At 63.0% G+C, this 17,658-nt stretch overlaps 2 protein-coding genes across 4 annotated transcripts; one reads left to right on the plus strand and one right to left on the minus strand.

Annotated features, from left to right (window-relative positions):
• Nucleotides 1–1,446: 1,446 nt before the first annotated feature.
• On the minus strand, nt 1,447–4,792 carry LCN2 (lipocalin 2). Its single transcript, XM_004677901.2, has 7 exons — nt 4,582–4,792; nt 4,010–4,146; nt 2,967–3,046; nt 2,724–2,843; nt 2,387–2,488; nt 1,732–1,764; nt 1,447–1,607 (listed from the first exon to the last, which is right to left on the minus strand). The coding sequence occupies exons 1-6, from the start codon at nt 4,723–4,725 to the stop codon at nt 1,742–1,744; spliced, it is 606 nt and encodes a 201-aa protein (XP_004677958.1). The 5' UTR covers nt 4,726–4,792; the 3' UTR covers nt 1,447–1,607; nt 1,732–1,741.
• Nucleotides 4,793–10,128: 5,336 nt separating this feature from the next.
• PTGES2 (prostaglandin E synthase 2) lies at nt 10,129–14,841 on the plus strand. 3 transcript variants are annotated; one of them, XM_004677290.2, is made up of 7 exons: nt 10,129–10,403; nt 11,773–11,970; nt 12,641–12,699; nt 12,958–13,107; nt 13,209–13,409; nt 13,667–13,784; nt 14,284–14,841. In XM_004677290.2, the coding sequence occupies exons 1-7, from the start codon at nt 10,134–10,136 to the stop codon at nt 14,404–14,406; spliced, it is 1,119 nt and encodes a 372-aa protein (XP_004677347.1). In that variant the 5' UTR covers nt 10,129–10,133; the 3' UTR covers nt 14,407–14,841. The 3 variants fall into 3 exon arrangements, with proteins under 3 accessions (XP_004677347.1, XP_012576577.1, XP_012576578.1); XM_012721123.1 differs by lacking the exon at nt 14,284–14,841 and adding an exon at nt 14,163–14,275 and having other exon boundaries at nt 10,132–10,403; XM_012721124.1 differs by having other exon boundaries at nt 10,326–10,403; nt 12,962–13,107; nt 14,284–14,840.
• Nucleotides 14,842–17,658: the final 2,817 nt, after the last annotated feature.

Consider the following 17,658-nt stretch of genomic DNA (forward strand, 5'->3'; position numbering starts at 1 on the left):
GCCCCCTGCCGCCCGCCGCGCGCCCGTCTCCCCGTCCGCGGGGCCGGGGCCTGCTGGGGCTGCCCGCGGAGAAGCTGGGCTGGGGGCACCTTGGGACCCCGACTTCCTGGGGTCTCCGGCGGCGAAATCTGAGCCGCTTGGTTTTTACGGCATCGGGAAATTTCAGGTCAGTGCCTCCATGGGCATCAGCCGCTGGACGAGCCAGTGTAAGGAACAGTGCGGAGCAGCCCCTGGCCACGGGGTGGCGCTCGTGGCCTCTAGCACGAGCCTCTGAGCGGTGAGACAGGGTTAAGCTGTCAGTGGGTTGCAATTTGTTACAGCAGCAATAGGAAACTAATGAACTCCCCGGCCCCGCGAGGAAACAAAGCCCACATGTGCTCGGAGAGTTCGCTCCTGAGAGCCCGACAGGTTCCCTTGGGAAGTTGCCTCGCTGGGGCCAAGGCAGAGAAACTGATCTCCTGCCGAATGTGGAACCCGAGACCAGAAACTTGCGCCCCACAGCCAGCTAGTGGTCTCTGGCCAGTGGTACCCGGGAGGCCCTCAGGGGGCCACAGCCCAAGCGCCTTTCTTGGCCCTGGCTGCACCAGGTTGGTCTCTCCCGGGAGCCTGGCTCTGACTTCTGAGGCTGCAGCAGCAGGGTGGGCCAGGCCTGCTCCCTGGGGACCAAGGCTGCTCACACCTCCAGTACATGCCGCCCCCAGCCAAGAGGCCTGGGGGTAGGTGCACAAGTGTGTGGTGGAGGAGCCTGGGTTTCTCAGTGTGTGGCCCCCTCAGGCTTCTGACCTTGCAGGGGTTAGAGATCACTAGGGTTCCTGGTATAGTGCAGTCGCACAGGGGCACGGTGGGGTCTGCAAGTGGACAGGCCCCAGACATAGGTCCAGTCATGTGGTAGGTGCAGGCCTGCAGCAGAGGGGTCTTCTGGGTTCCTAGTGCATACCCCACCCTAAGCCTCTCCCGGCCCTGCCCCTGTGGTCTGAAGGTTGTCATAGAGGGGAGGTATGGGTGAGGGACAGCAGTCAAATGGGTCAACGTGACACTAGCCTGCATGGGTACAGGCAGGAGGGTGAGCTTTGGGCGCACTGGGTATGGTAGAGGGGCAGGGGACCACCTGGTGACCCCCGAGGCACAGCCCGCAGCTGACATACCTCTGCCTCACCCCCTGTGCCCCTTCTAACTGGCTCCCCAGCCTCGGCTGGGCCTCTGCTGTCGGACCTGCTACAGGTAGTCCAGGTAGTCCAGCGGGGGTGCGAAGTGCAGCCCCAGGCCGGGCCCCTTCAAGGCAGGGGTGGGTGACGGCTGCCGCAGTTCTGGGCCCTGGGAAGCTTCGGTCAAAACTGAAGTGGGGCTCTGTGGCCTCCATCCCGCACCAAGGATGCGCCCCTGGGTCATGCTGCTGTGCGCCTGCCCTGTGCCCCAGATGGCCCGGAGCCAAGAAGCAGATGGAGGTTGGGGGACTCGTGTTTATTCAGCAGGCAAACCAGGATGGCCAGGAGCAGTTAGTGGGAAAGGCCTCTCGGTGCTCTTGCTGGCTTTGGGCTGCTGGGGGGCAGCTGGGCCGCACCTGAGGCAGAGGCTGCCGGCGATGGGCTGAGGGAGACAGGGGGTGCCTGAGGAGAAGGGACATGGGAATGAACCAGCAGCAGTGCTGGGTGGGAGAGTGAAGGCAGGCCCGGGCACCCCACCCACCCTGCCACCTCTAGCTCCCATCAGCCCCCGCCCCAGTCTACTCACTGACGCACGCTCACTGGTCATCGATACATTGGTCTGGGGGGAAGGGAAGATGTCCGTCAGAAGGGGCAGGGTGTATAAGAGAGACCCCTGACCACCAGAACCCCGCACTGCCCCAGGCCCCAGCCTGGCCCAGCAGCCGATTTGAGGGTTCCTTTGATGGATGAGGAAACAGAGGGGCCAGTGACAGGGACAGGGACCTGGTGGACAGTGGTCAGCCCCAGCCACACCAGACCGCCCGCTGCTTCACCCAACGAGACCTGGTGAGCTCAGCCTTGGGGTGGCTCTCAGAATGGCCCGTATGGAACCCCCTGCCCAGGCCAGGCTGCCTGAGGGTCAGGGCACCTCTCAAGTCAGAGTGCGCAAGCCCAAGGTGGCGCTCCGGGACAGCTAGGTTTGAGGTGTCGAAGGAGCCAGCCCCGGGCGATGCCATGAGGAGCACTTGACCTGGGCTTGAGCTAGACGGTCAGGGAGGAACGCTTGGGGTCCATTCCCCTGCCTGCTTCCACCCCAGGGTGGGGCAGGGTCTCTGAGAGCCCAAAGTGATTCTCAGTGCCTGGAGCAGGGGACAGGGTCCCTCCTCTCCCCCTTGCTCCAGGGGGACCCAGCAGCTGACACAGTTCCCCCCCCACCCCTGGCTCCCTGCCCTGGCCATTACCAATGGGGACAGGGAAGATGATGTAGTCATCAGTGAGGCCCAGGGACTTGGCAAAGCGGATGAATTTCTCCTTCAGTTCAGGGGTCAGCTCCTTGGTCCTCCCTGTGGCCGAGATGGCCGGCGAGTGGCCGGCGGAGAAGCCATAAACATTGTGGCGTGCTGACCGCCTGCAGCCCCGGCCTCACAGAGGGGTCTCGCCCTTGGCCTCTCGGGGCTTCGGAGTGGAGCTGGACCTGGACACTTTGGGGTCTGGGTGGGGATCGGCCTCACATTGGCCAACCACACCCCGCCCCAGGGTGACCAGCAGCCGGACCCACAAGGAGGGACAAGGACCCACCATAGAGGGTGGCCTTGAAGTGTTCCTCCTTCCTGACTTCCTTCTTGAAGAACACCATGGCGAACTGCGTGTAGTCGGTGGCTGCCACTCGCACGGTGTAGCTCCGGAGGCCAGGGTACCCTGTGGGAGGGCGACGAGGGGTCACCTGGCCCCCGCCGGGCTGCAGGGAGGCACTCCTTTGTGGCCCCAGAGTCTGTGGGCCTGTGCCTCTCCTTCCCAGGGCCCATAGCACCCAGGACTCACGTTTTATGTTCCCCAGGTTGAACTGGCCAGGCTGAAAACTTGGGACAAAAGTTCTGATCCAGTAATCGCAGCCCTGGTCCCTGTGGCACGAGAGATGGTGGTGGAGAGGGAAGGGGGCATGGCTCGGACCCTGGGCTGGACAAGCCAGGCGTGAGGCTGGGCCGGGATTCCGAGGCCCCCGTCCAGCCCGGCCCGTGGAGGCTTAGACTGGCCTGGGCCTCGCTCTCGGCCTGCCGGCCACACACTACATGACTCTTTTCCTCTCTGTCATCTCTCCTGCGTCCGTTCCCGCCAAGGTCCAATGTGCGCCATGTCCAGGACACCCTAGCTCTTCAGCCAACCCCGACCTGTCAGCAGAGTCCCAGCCTGACCCTTGGCCCCCAGAACTGATCTCCCCAAACCCGTCCATCTACTCTTTACTCCACCAGTGCTCCAGCGTCCCCCCTAGTCCCGACCCAGGTACCAGAGCCAAAACCCATAGAGTGGGGTGATGCCCGGCTCCCTTCTCCCAGCCCTACTCGGCCCCCCTGCCCCTCACCTCCCACCTGTGGCCGGCCGGCCTCTCGGCTGCACCCCACTGTCCTCCCCACTGCAGCGCGTGGCCCTGCTCCAGCCCAGATGTCACTAGCGCCCTCTGCACTGCTGAGGCTTCTCCTGCAGCCCTGCAGCCCTGCAGCCCCGCCGGTGACTGTCAGCTCCAGCTCAGGGCTCCATGTCCTGCTGGAGGGCCCTCCCCCCCCCAGCTCCCGCAACGTCCAGTCCTGAGCCCTCCAATGAGGAAGTGCTCGACAGAGCCCTGGGTGGGTTTGGGGCTGAATCCAGGGACCCTCCTCCCACCCGACATCCCGCTTGCTGCTCTCGCCCGGAGATGCTCTGACTGTGTGTGTGCTGACGTGACCAGGGCCGCTGCTGGAACAAACAAACCCAGAGCTGAGCAGCAGGGCAAAGAACTCAGCTTCAGGCTGAGATACCTGTTTTGAGGTGTCAGACCCTGAGGCAGGCCCCCCGAGTCCTGATGCTCCCCCAGAGGTGGCGGCTCTCACCCGAGCAGGATGGAGGTCACGTTGTAGCTGTGGTCTTCTTTCAGCTTGTAGATGGTGGTGTACATCTTGAACTGCTTATGCTTCTCTTTATGAAAGTTGTTCCCCGCCACGCCCAGGACATACCACTTCCCCTGGAACTACAGAGCCGCTGATGGTGCCGAGCCCAGGGCAGGCCCAGAAGGCTCCTCTGGGCAGCTCACCCCAAGCCAGGAGCCCCCTGATTGGACATCAGGCCTGCACTAAAGAAGCCGGCAGAAGCTGAGGCCCCAGGCCAGCAGGAGGCCTGAGTCCGGCGGGGACGGGTGACTGGCAGTGACCAGCTGGGCTCTCTGGGCCAGTCCTTCCTCATGCAGAGGGCCCCGGGAAGGCTCAGCCTTGTGGGGGAGATTAGGGACCTGGAAAGTGACCCTCTTATCAGCAAGGTCAGGATGGGGATGGGGCAGGAGGGGTGGTTTCCCGGTGGGGATCGGGACAGCCGAGCTGGCCTGGGTCCAGGACTGCCAGAATCCTGCCCAGCTGTGCTGAGAGGCTTCCTCAGACCCCTCTCACTCCTGCCTGTGCCCCGCCCTCACCTGGTCATCCTGGAAGTCGGGCTGCAGAGGGACCCTGAGCAGAGGTGGGGCTGGGATCCTGTTTGGGGTCGAGGCGTCATCCTGGGCCTCGGCCTGCAGGGCCCCCAGCAGGGAGAGGCCCAGCCACAGGAGACCTAGGGGCATGATTCCAGTACAGCAAGAGGGGTTCAGGCTGCTGGGCCTGGGCAGTGCCGGAGGAGGTGACTGAGGAGGCTGGTCTCGGGATCCTATTTATGGTCCACCTTGGCACCAGCTGTCCAAGTCGGGGTGAATCACCCTTTGCCAAATACAGGAAGGTGAGGCAATTGCCAGCAACTGCTGTTGAAACACTTGGCAAGATTTCTGCCCCCCCCCCATTCCCCCCTCAGGATTATGCAAGGTGGAGGGGCAGGAAAGTCCAGGTGGGACATTCGCCAGCATCCTGTGCCCCTTCACTTCCCGCCCTGTTTGTGGGTTGGTGGTCTCCGATCTGGATGAACTGTCATTTCTGACCTTCAGGACCCCCCGCCCTGCCCAAGCCCATGGTGAGGCCCTGCTCCCTGCACACGGTGAAAGCAGAGACGGCTGCACTCCAACAGATCAGGTGCTGTTTGCAGGTTCCCGGACGGGACGGGTGGGGCAGCTACACATAGACAGTCCCCTGGAGACAACATGGTGCGCTCCCGTGCCCAGATCCGGGTCCCCTGGGGCCCCATGCCAGGCCCTGGCACAGAGTGGACCCTCCTAGGGCTGATGTGGGAGGGCTCCCCGCTTTGAGTCACCCCCTTCCCTGTGCCCCATTGGCAGGAGTGGCACAGGTGACGACTGAGCCCTAAGAATGTGGCCCCTCCGTGGGCCCAGTAGACCATAGCCTGGCACATGAGCCACCCACGTGGCTTCTCGCAAGGCACAGGCTGTTGTCCAACTCCTTCCCGGAGGGGACAACGAGGAGCTTGTGTGTGCACTGGGGGCTGAGGAGACAGTGGGGTGAGGTGGATATTGCACCCCGCTGCTCTGGACACTAGAAGCTTTGGGTCACAGGACGTGAAAGGACCTAATCTTATCCCCGAGACATCTTTAAGGTCACTGGCCAGCCCCGGCCACAGTCTTGGGCTGTGGAACTCAGTGGCCTGGGCCCAGGCCCCAGACACGGCTGACCCCAGCGGTGTCCTGGAGGGACGCGGTTTCCTCACTGGGGGCCTGGCTGTCCTTGGCCGGCGATGTGGGTCCCGGCCCCTTTGCCATGTCCCGCAGATGGCTCTTCCATGAGGGTCGTCGCCTGCCCTGAGGCTGAATGGCGGGTGCACGGGCCTCAGGTGACACTGACAGGGACCTCACTGGTTCACCAGTGAGGAATCAGCTCACCAGTCTGGGCTCTGGAGCTGGGGGGCCGCAGGGAAAGAGCCTTCCGGGAGGGGGGTGTCCTGGGCTGTGGTGGTTAGGGTGCACACAGGCCTCCATAAGGCAGAGAGCTCCCTGCCAGCCCCTCCCGCTGTGGCAAGCCCAGCTGCCATCTGGGTGGTGAAAGCGCAGGGAGGGAAGATGAACACAGCCCGGAGATGGTGTCGCCACAGCCCGCCTGCCCCGTGGGGGGCCAGTGCTCCCATCCCTGTGTGCTACCCAGAGGCTCCATCCCGGCTTTACCCTTTGACCATAAAAGGTATCCCCCAAATCTGCAGTGACTTGGCTGAGGGCCAGACTACAGATGGAGCCCTCATGGGGGTCCGAGGACGGTCGTGGCCAAGACAGATATCGGGCAGGGTAATGGCTGCTCCCAGCCCTCGGAAATTGGGTGCTGGAGCTGGAGTCCAGCATGGCCGTGGGGCTGCAGTATGGACCTGCTGGGATTCCAGCCGAATCCAAGGGCTCCAGGGCGGACAGGACCTGGGTCCCAGGCCAAGGGACTGGCGGGGTCAGTGCCCAGGGCTGCCACCCCAGGAGGGTGCACATGTCCCGAGTGAAGCTGCTCAGAAGCCTGGGGACCAGCCCTCCCGGGAGAGGCAGGCTGGGCCTCCCAACCCTGTCTGGGTCTCTGCAGCTCTGGTGGGGACTTAAAAACCACCACACCAGGGCTCCTCTGCAGCAGGGCGCCAGGGGAGGCCGGCTGCTCCGGAACACCCCACTGACTCGGGCAGCTGGCCCTTCCCCTAGCAGCCATGTCCGCGGGTCTCTCACCTAGCCACTCCTGGGCCCCCGCCATGTTCCCGGCTCCCCAGGCTTTGGGCTGGACCCCTGCTGGACACCAGCACTGGCGTGAGAGGAGGGGTCTGGCTCTCCAGAAAGGCTCGTTCTCCTTTGAACCCTGAGACATGCCTGGGGGGTCTCCCGCCCTGGGTCAGGGTGGTGGGCGCCCGGAGGATTAAGTGAGAAAAGTGTCAGAGGTGCTCAGGCTCTCTGCCTGATCCCCCCTGGTGCCTGCGGTCTGGGGGCTGGAGCCTGAGCCAGCTGGAGACCTGCAGTCCCTGGGCACTCCTCTCAGCAGTGGGGGAGGCAGGGCCCTGGCTGCTCCTGGCACCAGGGAGGCACCCGCCTTCCGATAGGAGGGTGTCAGTGACTGAGTGGCTCCCTGGAGGGGTGGGGGTGGGACATGAGCAAGGCCGTGCCCTGGTGGGGGTGTGGGGGTGCCGAGCATTTGGGGAGTGGGTCTGGTCCCTCCCTCTGTAGCCTGAGTGGCTCAGGCCTTGGGCCACCAGTCTCCCCGGGTTCAATGCAACTCCGCGTCCCTCCCATGAGCTCAGCCCAGGGCTGAGGACTGGGTGACCCTATATAACTCCGCTGGTTCTGCTCTTGTCCCTGAGTCCCCCTTCTCTTGGGCCACTGTTAGACTGATTTTGTGCCCCCCCCCAAATTCATATGCTGAAAGCTAGTCCCTAATGTAGCGGTACTTGGGGGTGGGTCCTTTGGGGGGACTAGGGTGCAAGGGTGCAAGGGTGGAGGCTTCATGAAGGGGACTGGTGCCCTAGGGAGACCCCAGAGGGTTCCCACGTGCTCTTTCTGATGCACGTGGACAGGGACTGGGTGGTCTGTGGGCCAGGAGAGGGGCCCTCAGCAGACACTGACTCTGCCAGACACCTTGACCTTGGACTTCCAGCCCCCAGAGCTGAAATGAACTGTCGTCTGGACGCCACCCATCTAAGGTATTGCTACAACGCCACTCCCCAGACCGCTGTCTCAGCCAAGACCAGAGGCCTCCTGTGAAGCCATAGACTTGGTCTTTTCTCCAGGGCACTTTCCTAACACAGAACTTCCTATTTTTACCATCTTTTGCAATCCAGATAGGCTGAGAATTCTCCAAATTACTACCACAAATGATCGCCAGCTTATTGACTTCAAACCACATCTTGTCATTGTAAAGGCCAGAAGTCCAGTCATAAGGTCAAGGTGTGGGCAAACCCCTCCCTCCCCTCTCCCCACCCTTCCTGGGGAGCTCTAGGGGGCTATTCCTGCCTCTTTCACCGTCTGGAAGCTTTTGGCATTCATTGGTTATGACCACATCTCTGCCAGTCTTCACATGCCCTTCTCCCCATGTCTCTCTGAGCCACTTTGATGACATTTAGGGCCTCTGGAATAATCCACACGGTGTCTTGTGTGCAATTCCAGTTGTTTTAAAAGGTGGAATAGGGCCTCCCTGGTGGTGTAAGGGGTTAAAGTCTCAGTACTATGAAGCTATCAGCAGCCGCTGCAACACGAGTTCAATCCCTGGCCAGGGAGCTGACCCACATGGCGCAGCTGACCTCTCCTGTCTCCCCGCTGCTCCCCTCAGCAGTGTGTTTTCATCAATCTGCCTGTTCTGCTCCCTCTCTCTAGTGAAGCCTCTCACCCTCTGTACCTCTGGCCTACACCCCACTTCTTGTATGCATAAATAAAATAAAATTTTTAAAAAGAAAAAGTAGCAGTAAAGAAAAAAAATCTTTCATCTTATTTGCAGGAACTCTTGTCACACATGTTGTTACATTTACTGGCTCCAGGGATTAGGCCATGAGCAGCTTTTGGGGGTCATTTTTCAGCCTGCTATATTTGCCCAGATTCATATAGATTTCTTCTTTCCACACCCCAAGCTCCAGCTTCTCCTCACACCCAGGCCTGTTCACAAAGGCACTTGGGCTCCTGTCAGGAGGGGTCCTGGGCAGCCTGGCTTGTGCAGGTAGCTGCAACGACGGCTCTGGGGCTGAGGCGCTCCAGGACTCACTCTGTCCCAGCTTGGGCCCCAGCAGGTGCTGTGGCTAAAGCTGGGGCCTGGTCCTTTTCCCACTGTCTACTTTTCCTGCCTTCCGCTCTCTCACGCCTGCCTGGTCAAGGGCTGTACAGTCTTCCAAGTGCAGGGCAGGTGTCCGTCTGTGGGGTATGTATTAGGAGGCCCTAATACCAAGGATCCAGCCGAAGGTGCTTGCCTTGAGCCCATAGAGGGCGTCTGCAGCTCTCAACCCACCCAGCGTTGGAGGGTGGGAAGGCTTTGTGCGTTCCAATATCCCAAACTGGTCTCATCTCCCTCTCCCAGCAGGGGACCCCCAGGAAAGCAAGTGATCGTTCTCTCATGCCAGCTCTTTCGGCGTGCCCAGGTCCCCGTTGCGCCCCGACATTGCGGGCTCGGGCTGCGTAGGGGTCTCGCGGCGGCGGAACCCGACAACCGTCGGGCCCACAATTGGTGCCCAGCGGGAGGCGGGTAGAAAGCCGCGTGGGACCACCCGCTCGAAGCAGCAAGACAGCCTAGCCCCGCCCCTTCCTCAGCTAGATCCCGCCCCCACGAGCGTAGCCCCGCCCCCTCCCCGCGGAGCTTGCGCATCTCGCTCCGAGAGCAGAGCTCCTCCTCCTCCCGGTGGTCAGCCCCGCCCCGCCCGCCCCCGCGCGCCGTCAGATCTCCGCCCACTACTCTGGGCTGCCCGCGGAGAAGCCTAGGTGGTGGAGGCTCCCGCCCTCAGCTCCGGGGAGCGAGCCGGCAGGCGGGGGAGGCGCCCTGGGACCCCCTACCTTGCCCCATTCTGCCGCTGGGGACCCCCAGCGCCTAGCCGGCGCCCCGGAGTGAGCGAAGTCTGAGACACGTGCTTCCTAAGGCCCCCGCTGCATAGGGACATTTTTATGGTTCGGGCCACCGGAGTGGTGCAGTGGTGCGGGAGGGCAGAAAAAGGCCTAGTCACAGGCGCGGGTCCTGCCGAGCTGTGTGTGGGCCGTTTCCGCAGCCCCAGTGGGCCCGAAACCTTCCCCCTTTCCTTGACACTTCAATTTCTCTCGATTAGACGCAGAGGTATATACTAAGCATATATTATGGACGACTCAGGGGCTCCGGGGCCACATGGGTATTCGGCCCCGGTCACCCCTGAGACCCATTACCCTAAAAATTCAGAAACCCGAGTCTTTTAGGGACTCCCAGATACCCCGCGGGTGTTTGTGCAACTCTGACGGGTTTTGGGGAGCTGCGCGCGGGGCAAGCACGCCCATTCCCGGGAGGGCCGTCCCTCCCCGCTCGGCGTCACCGTCACCCCTGGCAACCGCTGGGCTTCGGGTCTTGCCCCTTTAAGCCGGAGCTTCCGCGGCTTTCGTTTCGCGCGCCCGCCCGCGGCACCAGCGGAGCTAACATGGCCCAGGCCGCGCGGATGCTGTGGTCCGGCGTGCGCTCGGTGGCCTGGAGGCTGGGTGGTCGCCCGTGGCCCGGGCTCCCCGAGAGTGGCCGGGCCGGCTTCGCCGGGACAGCTGGAGGCCCGGGCCCGGCCGCCACAACTCTTAAGGGGAGCCCGCGGCTCCTGGGGGCGGCGGCGCTGGCCCTGGGGGGCGCCTTGGGGCTGTACCAGACGGCTCGGTGGCACCTGCGTGCCCAGGACCTGCGCGCCGAGCACTCGGCCGTGCAGGTAAGTCCGGGCCGGACGGGGCCGCGCTGGCGTCAGCGCCGAACTTGGGCACCTATGGGGTCGTCTTCCCGCTGTTGTGACCTTGGGCGAGCGACTAGGTTTTACGACTCCAGTCCTGAGCGTCCTCATCTAGGAAATGGGGTTCCTGAAAGAACCAGCCAGGACTGTTGACTTGTCTTCACGTCGTTTTCGAACGTGCTTTAAGACTTCACAACGGATTGGGAGATCAAAAACAGTGATCTCCACTCTTAAAGTTCTTCACCTTGTCGCTTCCCTCTCATCTGGCCAAGTCCCCCCTGTAGCATTTTTATGGAACCGGTGACCCTTAGGCCCCAGGAGGTGTCCCTCCGGCCCAGCCTTTGCGAGGTTTTGTCTGCAGCTCCCAAACAGCTTTTCTTTCTCTGCCCCTCTCCACTACCCACAGGTGCCCTGCTCCTGGACCCAGGGCCACAGGGGATGGACAGGAGTTCTCTGCCCAGCCCCCAGGCCCAGTCTGTTTTGTTAGAAAAGAAAGGAGGCCGAGATTATGAGATGGAAGCAGGCTTTATTTGGTGAATGCCAGTGAGGGGCAATTCTCGAGGCTGCAGAATGAGCTGCAGAGTGAGAATCGCGACCGGAAATGGGGAGACCACATCTTTATAGGGTCAGGCTGCTGCCCCAGTTTTTTGGTGCTGGGGGAGTGGCGGTGTGTCTCTCCTGCCAGGAGGAGGGGTGCTGGGGTTTACTGCTGTCAGCTTCTCTCCGGTGCCTGGGCACAGGGGCGTGACGGTTTTACTGTGGGGATAGGCCAGTGAGTGGGAGTGGGCCAAGGAGTGCTCTCGTCGTGTTTCCCCTCTGAACAATGAGGGGTGGACTGCATTTGTGGCTTTGGAATGTGAAGGTGCAGCAGTCTCACCTGGGGCACAGGCCAACCCAGGCTCAAGGCCCAGGCACTACCCCACCTCTTGAGGTGTCAGGCAGGTGCTGCCCTGGCCAGTTGGGCTGCTAGCCAGGTGGAGCCCAGCTGTGCTCCCTCACCCAGAGGTCCTGGGACTGGGGGAGTAGGACTGGCCCTCCACCCTCGTGTTGAGACAAATGCCCCGGGGAGGTCAGACCTTCCAGGGGTACCCAGTGCCCCTCGGGATAGGAGGGAGAGAGGCGTCTGTCCAGTGTTGGATCGAGACCAGAGATTCCTCCTACACAGCTGCATGGGTGCTTCGGCCTGGCTGTCCATGCACAGAGAACCCTGGACCTCTCTTCCTGCCCAGCCCGCACAGACCCCCCTTCCATCCCTCCAGTGTCCACCCGGGAGACTGCCCTGGTACATGTGGGCTCGGGGTGGCTCCTAGGACCAGGCCTCAGGAGCCCCCTCCCTCTGCTCTCTTCACAGCTCTCCCTGTCCAGCAGACTGCAGCTGACCCTGTACCAGTACAAAACATGTCCCTTCTGCAGCAAAGTCCGCGCCTTCCTCGACTTCCACGCACTGCCCTACCAGGTGGTGGAGGTGAACCCAGTGCGCCGGGCAGAGATCAAGTTCTCCTCCTACAGAAAGGTGCCCATCTTGTTGGCCCAAGAAGGAGAGAGCTTGGTGAGCTGCTGGGACTCCAGGGCCTGGGCTGCCCTGCAGGGCCCCCACGGGCCTTAGCTCTCGGGACCCCAGCTGAGCACTAGGATAGCAGGTGGCGGTTCCACAGTGGGTGCCCAGGGACTGCAGGCTCTCTTCCACCCTCCCCTGCCGACACCAAGCGCCGGCCGGCTCAGACAGATGTGGACCCCTCTGCAGGGCTCTGCAGGCTGAGAGCTGGGTGTTCTGGGTCCCAGAAGAGGCTCTGCCGTCACAGGCTGTGTGACCTGGGGCCAGTCACTTAACCTCTCTGGATTTCCAGCTTCATTCATTGAGGACCATCCTCTCCTGGGTGTAGGAATAGCAGATCTGAAATGCCCGGCACGGTGCTTGGCACCCATGCTATAGCTTCTAAAGTACGCCCTGCCCCTCAGTGCCAGGCGGGTGAGTGGGTGGGACCAGACCAGGGGGCCGTCCCACACCTTCCTCCCTTTCAGCCACACTTGGGTCTCCATGACTTAGATGGGCCAGGCCTGGGTCTTTCAGGGAGAGGAGAGGCCATGACGTCAGTTTTAGGGGTGAGCCCCATGGATGGATAGCCTGGGGCCAGGACCAGCCCCTGCTGGTCCTGCCAGCTTGGGCTCTGCCCCGCAGAGGTCCGCAGGAGGACCTCAAGCAGCGCCCTCTCCTCCAGCAACAGCTGAACGACTCCTCCGTCATCATCAGCGCCCTCAAGACCTACCTGGTGTCAGGGTAAGGAGCCGGGGGGGTGGGGGGACCCTGCTAGCCCCGGAAGGCCTCCCTGAGTTCCTGTGGCGGGACAGGTGGGCCTGCAGCTTCGGCCTCCAGGATCCACCATAGGCACCCTCCTCCGAGATGCCCCTCATCCCCCTCACTCCCGCAGGGGCGTGCCCCGGCCCCGCGGGGGTCCCCCGCGGCCTGCCGGGAGGGCTGGCATTCCCCCTGAGGTGCGGGCTGGGGCTAGGGCGAGACTCTGCGTGTCTCCCGAAGGCAGCCCCTGGAAGACGTGGTCACCTACTACCCGCCCATGAAGGCCGTGAACGAGCAGGGCCGGGAGGTGACAGAGTTCTGCAACAAGTACTGGCTCATGCTGGACGAGACGGAGGCCCAGCGCCTGTACGGGGGCAAGGACGCGAGGACGTGAGTGGGCTGCGGGCAGGCGGCGAGGAGGGTCTTCCCACGGTCAGGCTGGGGCGGGCAGCGGGGAGCCGCCTGGCCACCTCTGTGCCCTGGGCCCGCAGGGAGGAGATGAAGTGGCGGCAGTGGGCGGACGACTGGCTGGTGCACCTGATCTCCCCCAACGTCTACCGCACGCCCGCCGAGGCGCTGGCCTCCTTCGACTACATCGTCAAGGAGGGCAGGTTCGGGGCCGTGGAGGGCGCTGTGGCCAAGTACGTGGGCGCTGCTGCCATGTACATCATCAGCAAGCGGCTCAAGAGCAGGTGAGTGCTCACGCGGCCCGGGGCCTGCTGCCCCAGCTCCCCGCCCCCCTCCCCGACTCCGGGGGGCAGGGCGGGCCTTGGAGTCCAGAGCCTTGTCCACACCCCCCACTGTGGTTGAGCCTCCAGTTCTGCAGGGGCAGGGACTCCCCGTCTGGAGCAGACGATCCCTGAGGCGTCTGCGGCCCCCAGGCCTGCCTGCGCTCCCCACCTGGGCTGGCGGTCAGAGCTCCCCTGATGGGCCACTCCCGCCCCGCCAGGCACCACCTTCAGGATGACGTGCGTGAGGACCTCTATGAGGCCGCCGACAAGTGGGTGGCAGCGGTGGGCAAAGACCGGCCCTTCATGGGGGGCCAGAAGCCGAACCTGGCTGACCTGGTGAGTGTGGTCTGGGCTGGGGCCCAGCAGGGGCCTGTCCTTGCATTTGGGATTTGGGGCCCCGATACAGGCAATACCTGCCCCGCCCCACCTCCCCTCCCCCCCAGCTTCTCTGGGGACACCTGCCCCGTGTGTCCTTAGTGAAAACCAGCTCTCTCGGGTCACCTGCCGAGTCCACTCAGGCCGGCGGATCCAGGGCCCGAGGGCGGTTCCCAGGACGCAGCCTGCTGCATCTCACCTCCCTGGTGAGGCTTCAGCTCGTCTGTCCTAGGAGAGGGCATTGCCCGGAGGAAACTGGTGGGGCTGCTGCTCAGGAGAAGGTGCGCGCGGGGGGCAGGCCGACCCGCAGCTGTCCCCTCACCCCCACGTCCCCCACAGCACCCCATGCGCAGTGGCCCCATGATGTGCTTGGAGAGGGGAGGTGACATCTCTGGCAGAGGGCAGGGCCGGCCTGGACGCCGCTCTGGAGCAGCCGCGTGACGGTGCTGTCACCCCGCAGGCCGTGTACGGGGTGCTGCGCGTGATGGAGGGCCTGGAGGCCTTCGACGACCTGATGCGCCACAGCCGCATCCAGCCCTGGTACCTGCGGGTGGCGAAGGCCATCGCTGAGGCCCCCCAGTGAGCGGGTGGTGGACGATGCGGGCTTCCCAGGACCTGAGCCCAGGCCTGCCCCGCGCCGTGCGGGCAGGAGCGCGCTGCCTCTGCCCCGAGCCGGGGGCCCTGCTGGATCGCTTGGGCCAAGGCCAGGCTTACTCATTGCAGCTCACCGTCCCCCAAGGGGCGCGGGGTGCCCGCCTCCTGCCCTGCCCCCATCCAGGGACTGCCCCACTCCCGCTGGGCCTCTGCCCTCCAGCCACTCTGCGACTCTGGCTGCCCCAGAGATCCTCTGTGGTTGGGAATCGCGTCGGACTCCTGCGCGGGACCAGGAAAGGAGGGACAGTGGGCTTGGGGGGCCTGCCCTTCCCAGGCGCCCTGGAGCTGTGTGTTTGTTGGCAATAAAGCAGTGCCACCCCTGTGGGGGCGCCGTGCGACCCGAGGTCACTGGGAGCCGGGGCAATGCTACACCCCTCCATCTGGGGGGACCGAGCAGGCTTTGTCGCGTCACCCCCAGGATGCCACTGCTGGGTGTGCAGAGGGAGGCTCATACAGCCCCGACGGGGACCGGGGTGGCGCCCCTCTCCGCCCCCCAGCAGTGAGAGTCGCCTGGGGCTGAGTGACAAGACGCAGGGCTGGGCTTGTCTCTGTGGACAGGTCAGGTGTCCCCAGGCGTTCCCGGCACCTTCTAGATGCCCCCAGACCACAGGGGCCCTTTGGACGAGCCAGCCTGGGAATGTGGAGGGGCTGTGCCCTGGGTGGGGTCCCAGGCCCCTGGGTTTCAGAAGCCCAGTGGCAGAGTAGCCGTGGGGTTCCCTCCAGAACCAGGTGCCCGTGGGCCCTCCAGTGAAGGCTGTGGTACCCCCAAGCCCCTCGGGGTTTAAAATTTCATTATTTAAAAACAAAAACAATTCACTTTCCTTGTAGGAACAAGCTCTGCCCCAGGCAGGAGCGCTCTGGTCACCCCTCCGGGGTGCATGTGCCCTGCCGGTCTGCGCTGGTGGGCACCCATGGAAGTCGTCCCTGGGGGCGGGAGTCGGGGTCACCGCTTGGCTGGTTGGCTGCTCCTGGTGTGCTGGTCAGACCTCAAGTCCTGAGGGCCCCAGGCCCCCAGGAACCAGGCCTGGGGTGCCGAGGGGTCCTCCCTTCCCTGTAGCTCCTCCCTGCTCACTTCCGCTCTGCCTTTTCCCGCTGCCCTCAGGTGGGGGCTGCCCTCAGGCCCCACCGGGGTTCCTTGGTACCTTCCCAGCCTCAGTCCCAGGTCCCAGGGGAGCTGATGACCCCAGCGTGGGCCCCTGGGCTGTCTGCGAAAGTGCTGACAGAGGGTCTCCCCGCCCACCCTCGCCCTGGGCTCCCTGCCTTCTCTGCCCCTGGCTCTCTGCCCCTGGATCAGCCCTGACTGGGTTTCAGCCCTGCTTCCTCCGAGCCCAGGGCAGGGGGGCCTTGGCTGCAGGCCAGGCCTCAGCGGCCACTCTCCTCTCCTTTCCGCTGGGTCTCTGCGTTTCAGTACTGCTGGCTGAACCGTGCTGGGGCCGGTGCCTGACTCAGGGCTTTTTTTTTAGACTTATTTATGCATATGAGACCTGGGGTACGGGCCAGAGTGCAGCCGGTGAGGAGTCACCGGAGACAGTGGGGAGCAGAACAGGCAGATGGACTGAAGTCCACTGCTGAGGGGAGCAGTGGGGAGACGGGAGAGGCCTGCTGTGCCCTATGGGTCACTCCCTGCCTCACAGCACAGAGACTGAACCCCTGGGGGGCCTCCCCCCAGGCTCTTCCCTCAAGGGCTTCTTTTTCCCCTGGGGCTGTAGCCAGCCTCGGAGCCTGCCCACTCCCATCTTACCCTTCTCCACTTAGTGGAAAAGTTCAAGGACGCATTAGTCAGACCTATTCCCCGTGACAGGGCCTGGAGAGTGACCAGTCAACCCCTCGGCCTTGATGCTGAGTGAGTGAGCCGGCTTCTTTTGCCTTCCCAGCTGGGGCCAATCTGGCCCCATTTTGCACAGATGCTTCCCGGCTGGGCCCCAGCGTGTCTTCTCACAGCCACCAGAGGGCAGCAGAGGATGCAAAAACGCTATAGGAGATGGCGTCACTTCTGGTTCCCACACCTTAGTGCTGCTCTGGGCTTGCACCCTCTGGGTGGTCTCTGAGACAGGGTTTCTGTTTGCCCAGCCCTCAGTGGGCTTAACAGGCCAGGGGCTGTGGTGCCAGGTAGAGGTCATGTCCCTTGGGAAGGCAGGCCAACCAGAACTCCCACCCATCTCTGTCGTGGTCAGGTTGCAGTCTGGCCTTGGTGGCAGAAGGCCTGAGGTTGTCACCCTGCCCTGTCCACTAGGGCAAGCCTCTCCTTGGACAGCCCTTGGGGATCAGGGCTGGAAAGGCTGAACTGTGAACAGTGGACTCACCACGTGAGGGGTGTTTTCACGCCATCGGTGGGGTCCACACTTCCTGTCAGCTCCCAGGGCTCCCCGAGATCCCCATTAGGAGCTAAAAAGAGCTTCAGGAAGGAAGGAGAGAAGGAGGGTTGTGAGGACAGAGATCCTTCCTCCCCCGGGGGGGGGGCGGGGCAGGGGTTGTGCCAGGGCAGCTTCAAGGATTAGTGGTTTGCATTTTCTATTGTTAGACTATTAATTTTTAAATTTTCACTTTGACTATGCAAGTTATGTTGATTGTACGTAAAGGGAACTTGCAGAGAAGCAAAGAGATGGTACCACATTTCAGTCTTGCTGCCCAGAGAGATTACAGCTAGATCTATCAATTAAGTGGGGCCTGTTCTGTGGCAAGGACCATCTGAGCACTTAATCGTTGTAGCGTCCCTGCAGGTCCCGATACCCCCATTTTACAGGTGCGGGCCTGGAGGCTTCCAAAGTTTAGTGACTTGCCTGGCCTCACAGGAGAGTCAGCAGCAGGATTTGAACGCTCATCTGCTGGCTCCGGTCTGTGATCTTAATCACAGTGTCCTTTTCCTCCTCTCTCTGGGCCGATTTCTCTTTTAAAATATACATGGGGGCCCCAGAGCAGCACCTGGGTCTCAAGCGCACTCCCCCTTGCCCCGCGGTGTCTGACGGGGGATCCCGCAGGGCCCGGGTCCTGGGAGCCTCCTTCGCTCTCGAGCCAGTGGAACGGGAGGGGTCGTGAGGGCATCCAGTGGGCACAGAGCTTGTAATGAGCCCAGTGTGGTGGGCTGAACAGTGGCCTCCCCAACTTGTCCATGGAATCTGCTACATGGCACCTTACGGGAGTGTGATGAATGGGTTTGTGAGGGGCTGTCTGCGGTGGTCCA

Source organism: Condylura cristata, unplaced genomic scaffold (assembly GCF_000260355.1).
Source record: "Condylura cristata isolate star-nosed mole 26May11 unplaced genomic scaffold, ConCri1.0 scaffold00006, whole genome shotgun sequence".
In the NCBI taxonomy this organism is placed as follows: domain Eukaryota; kingdom Metazoa; phylum Chordata; class Mammalia; order Eulipotyphla; family Talpidae; genus Condylura; species Condylura cristata.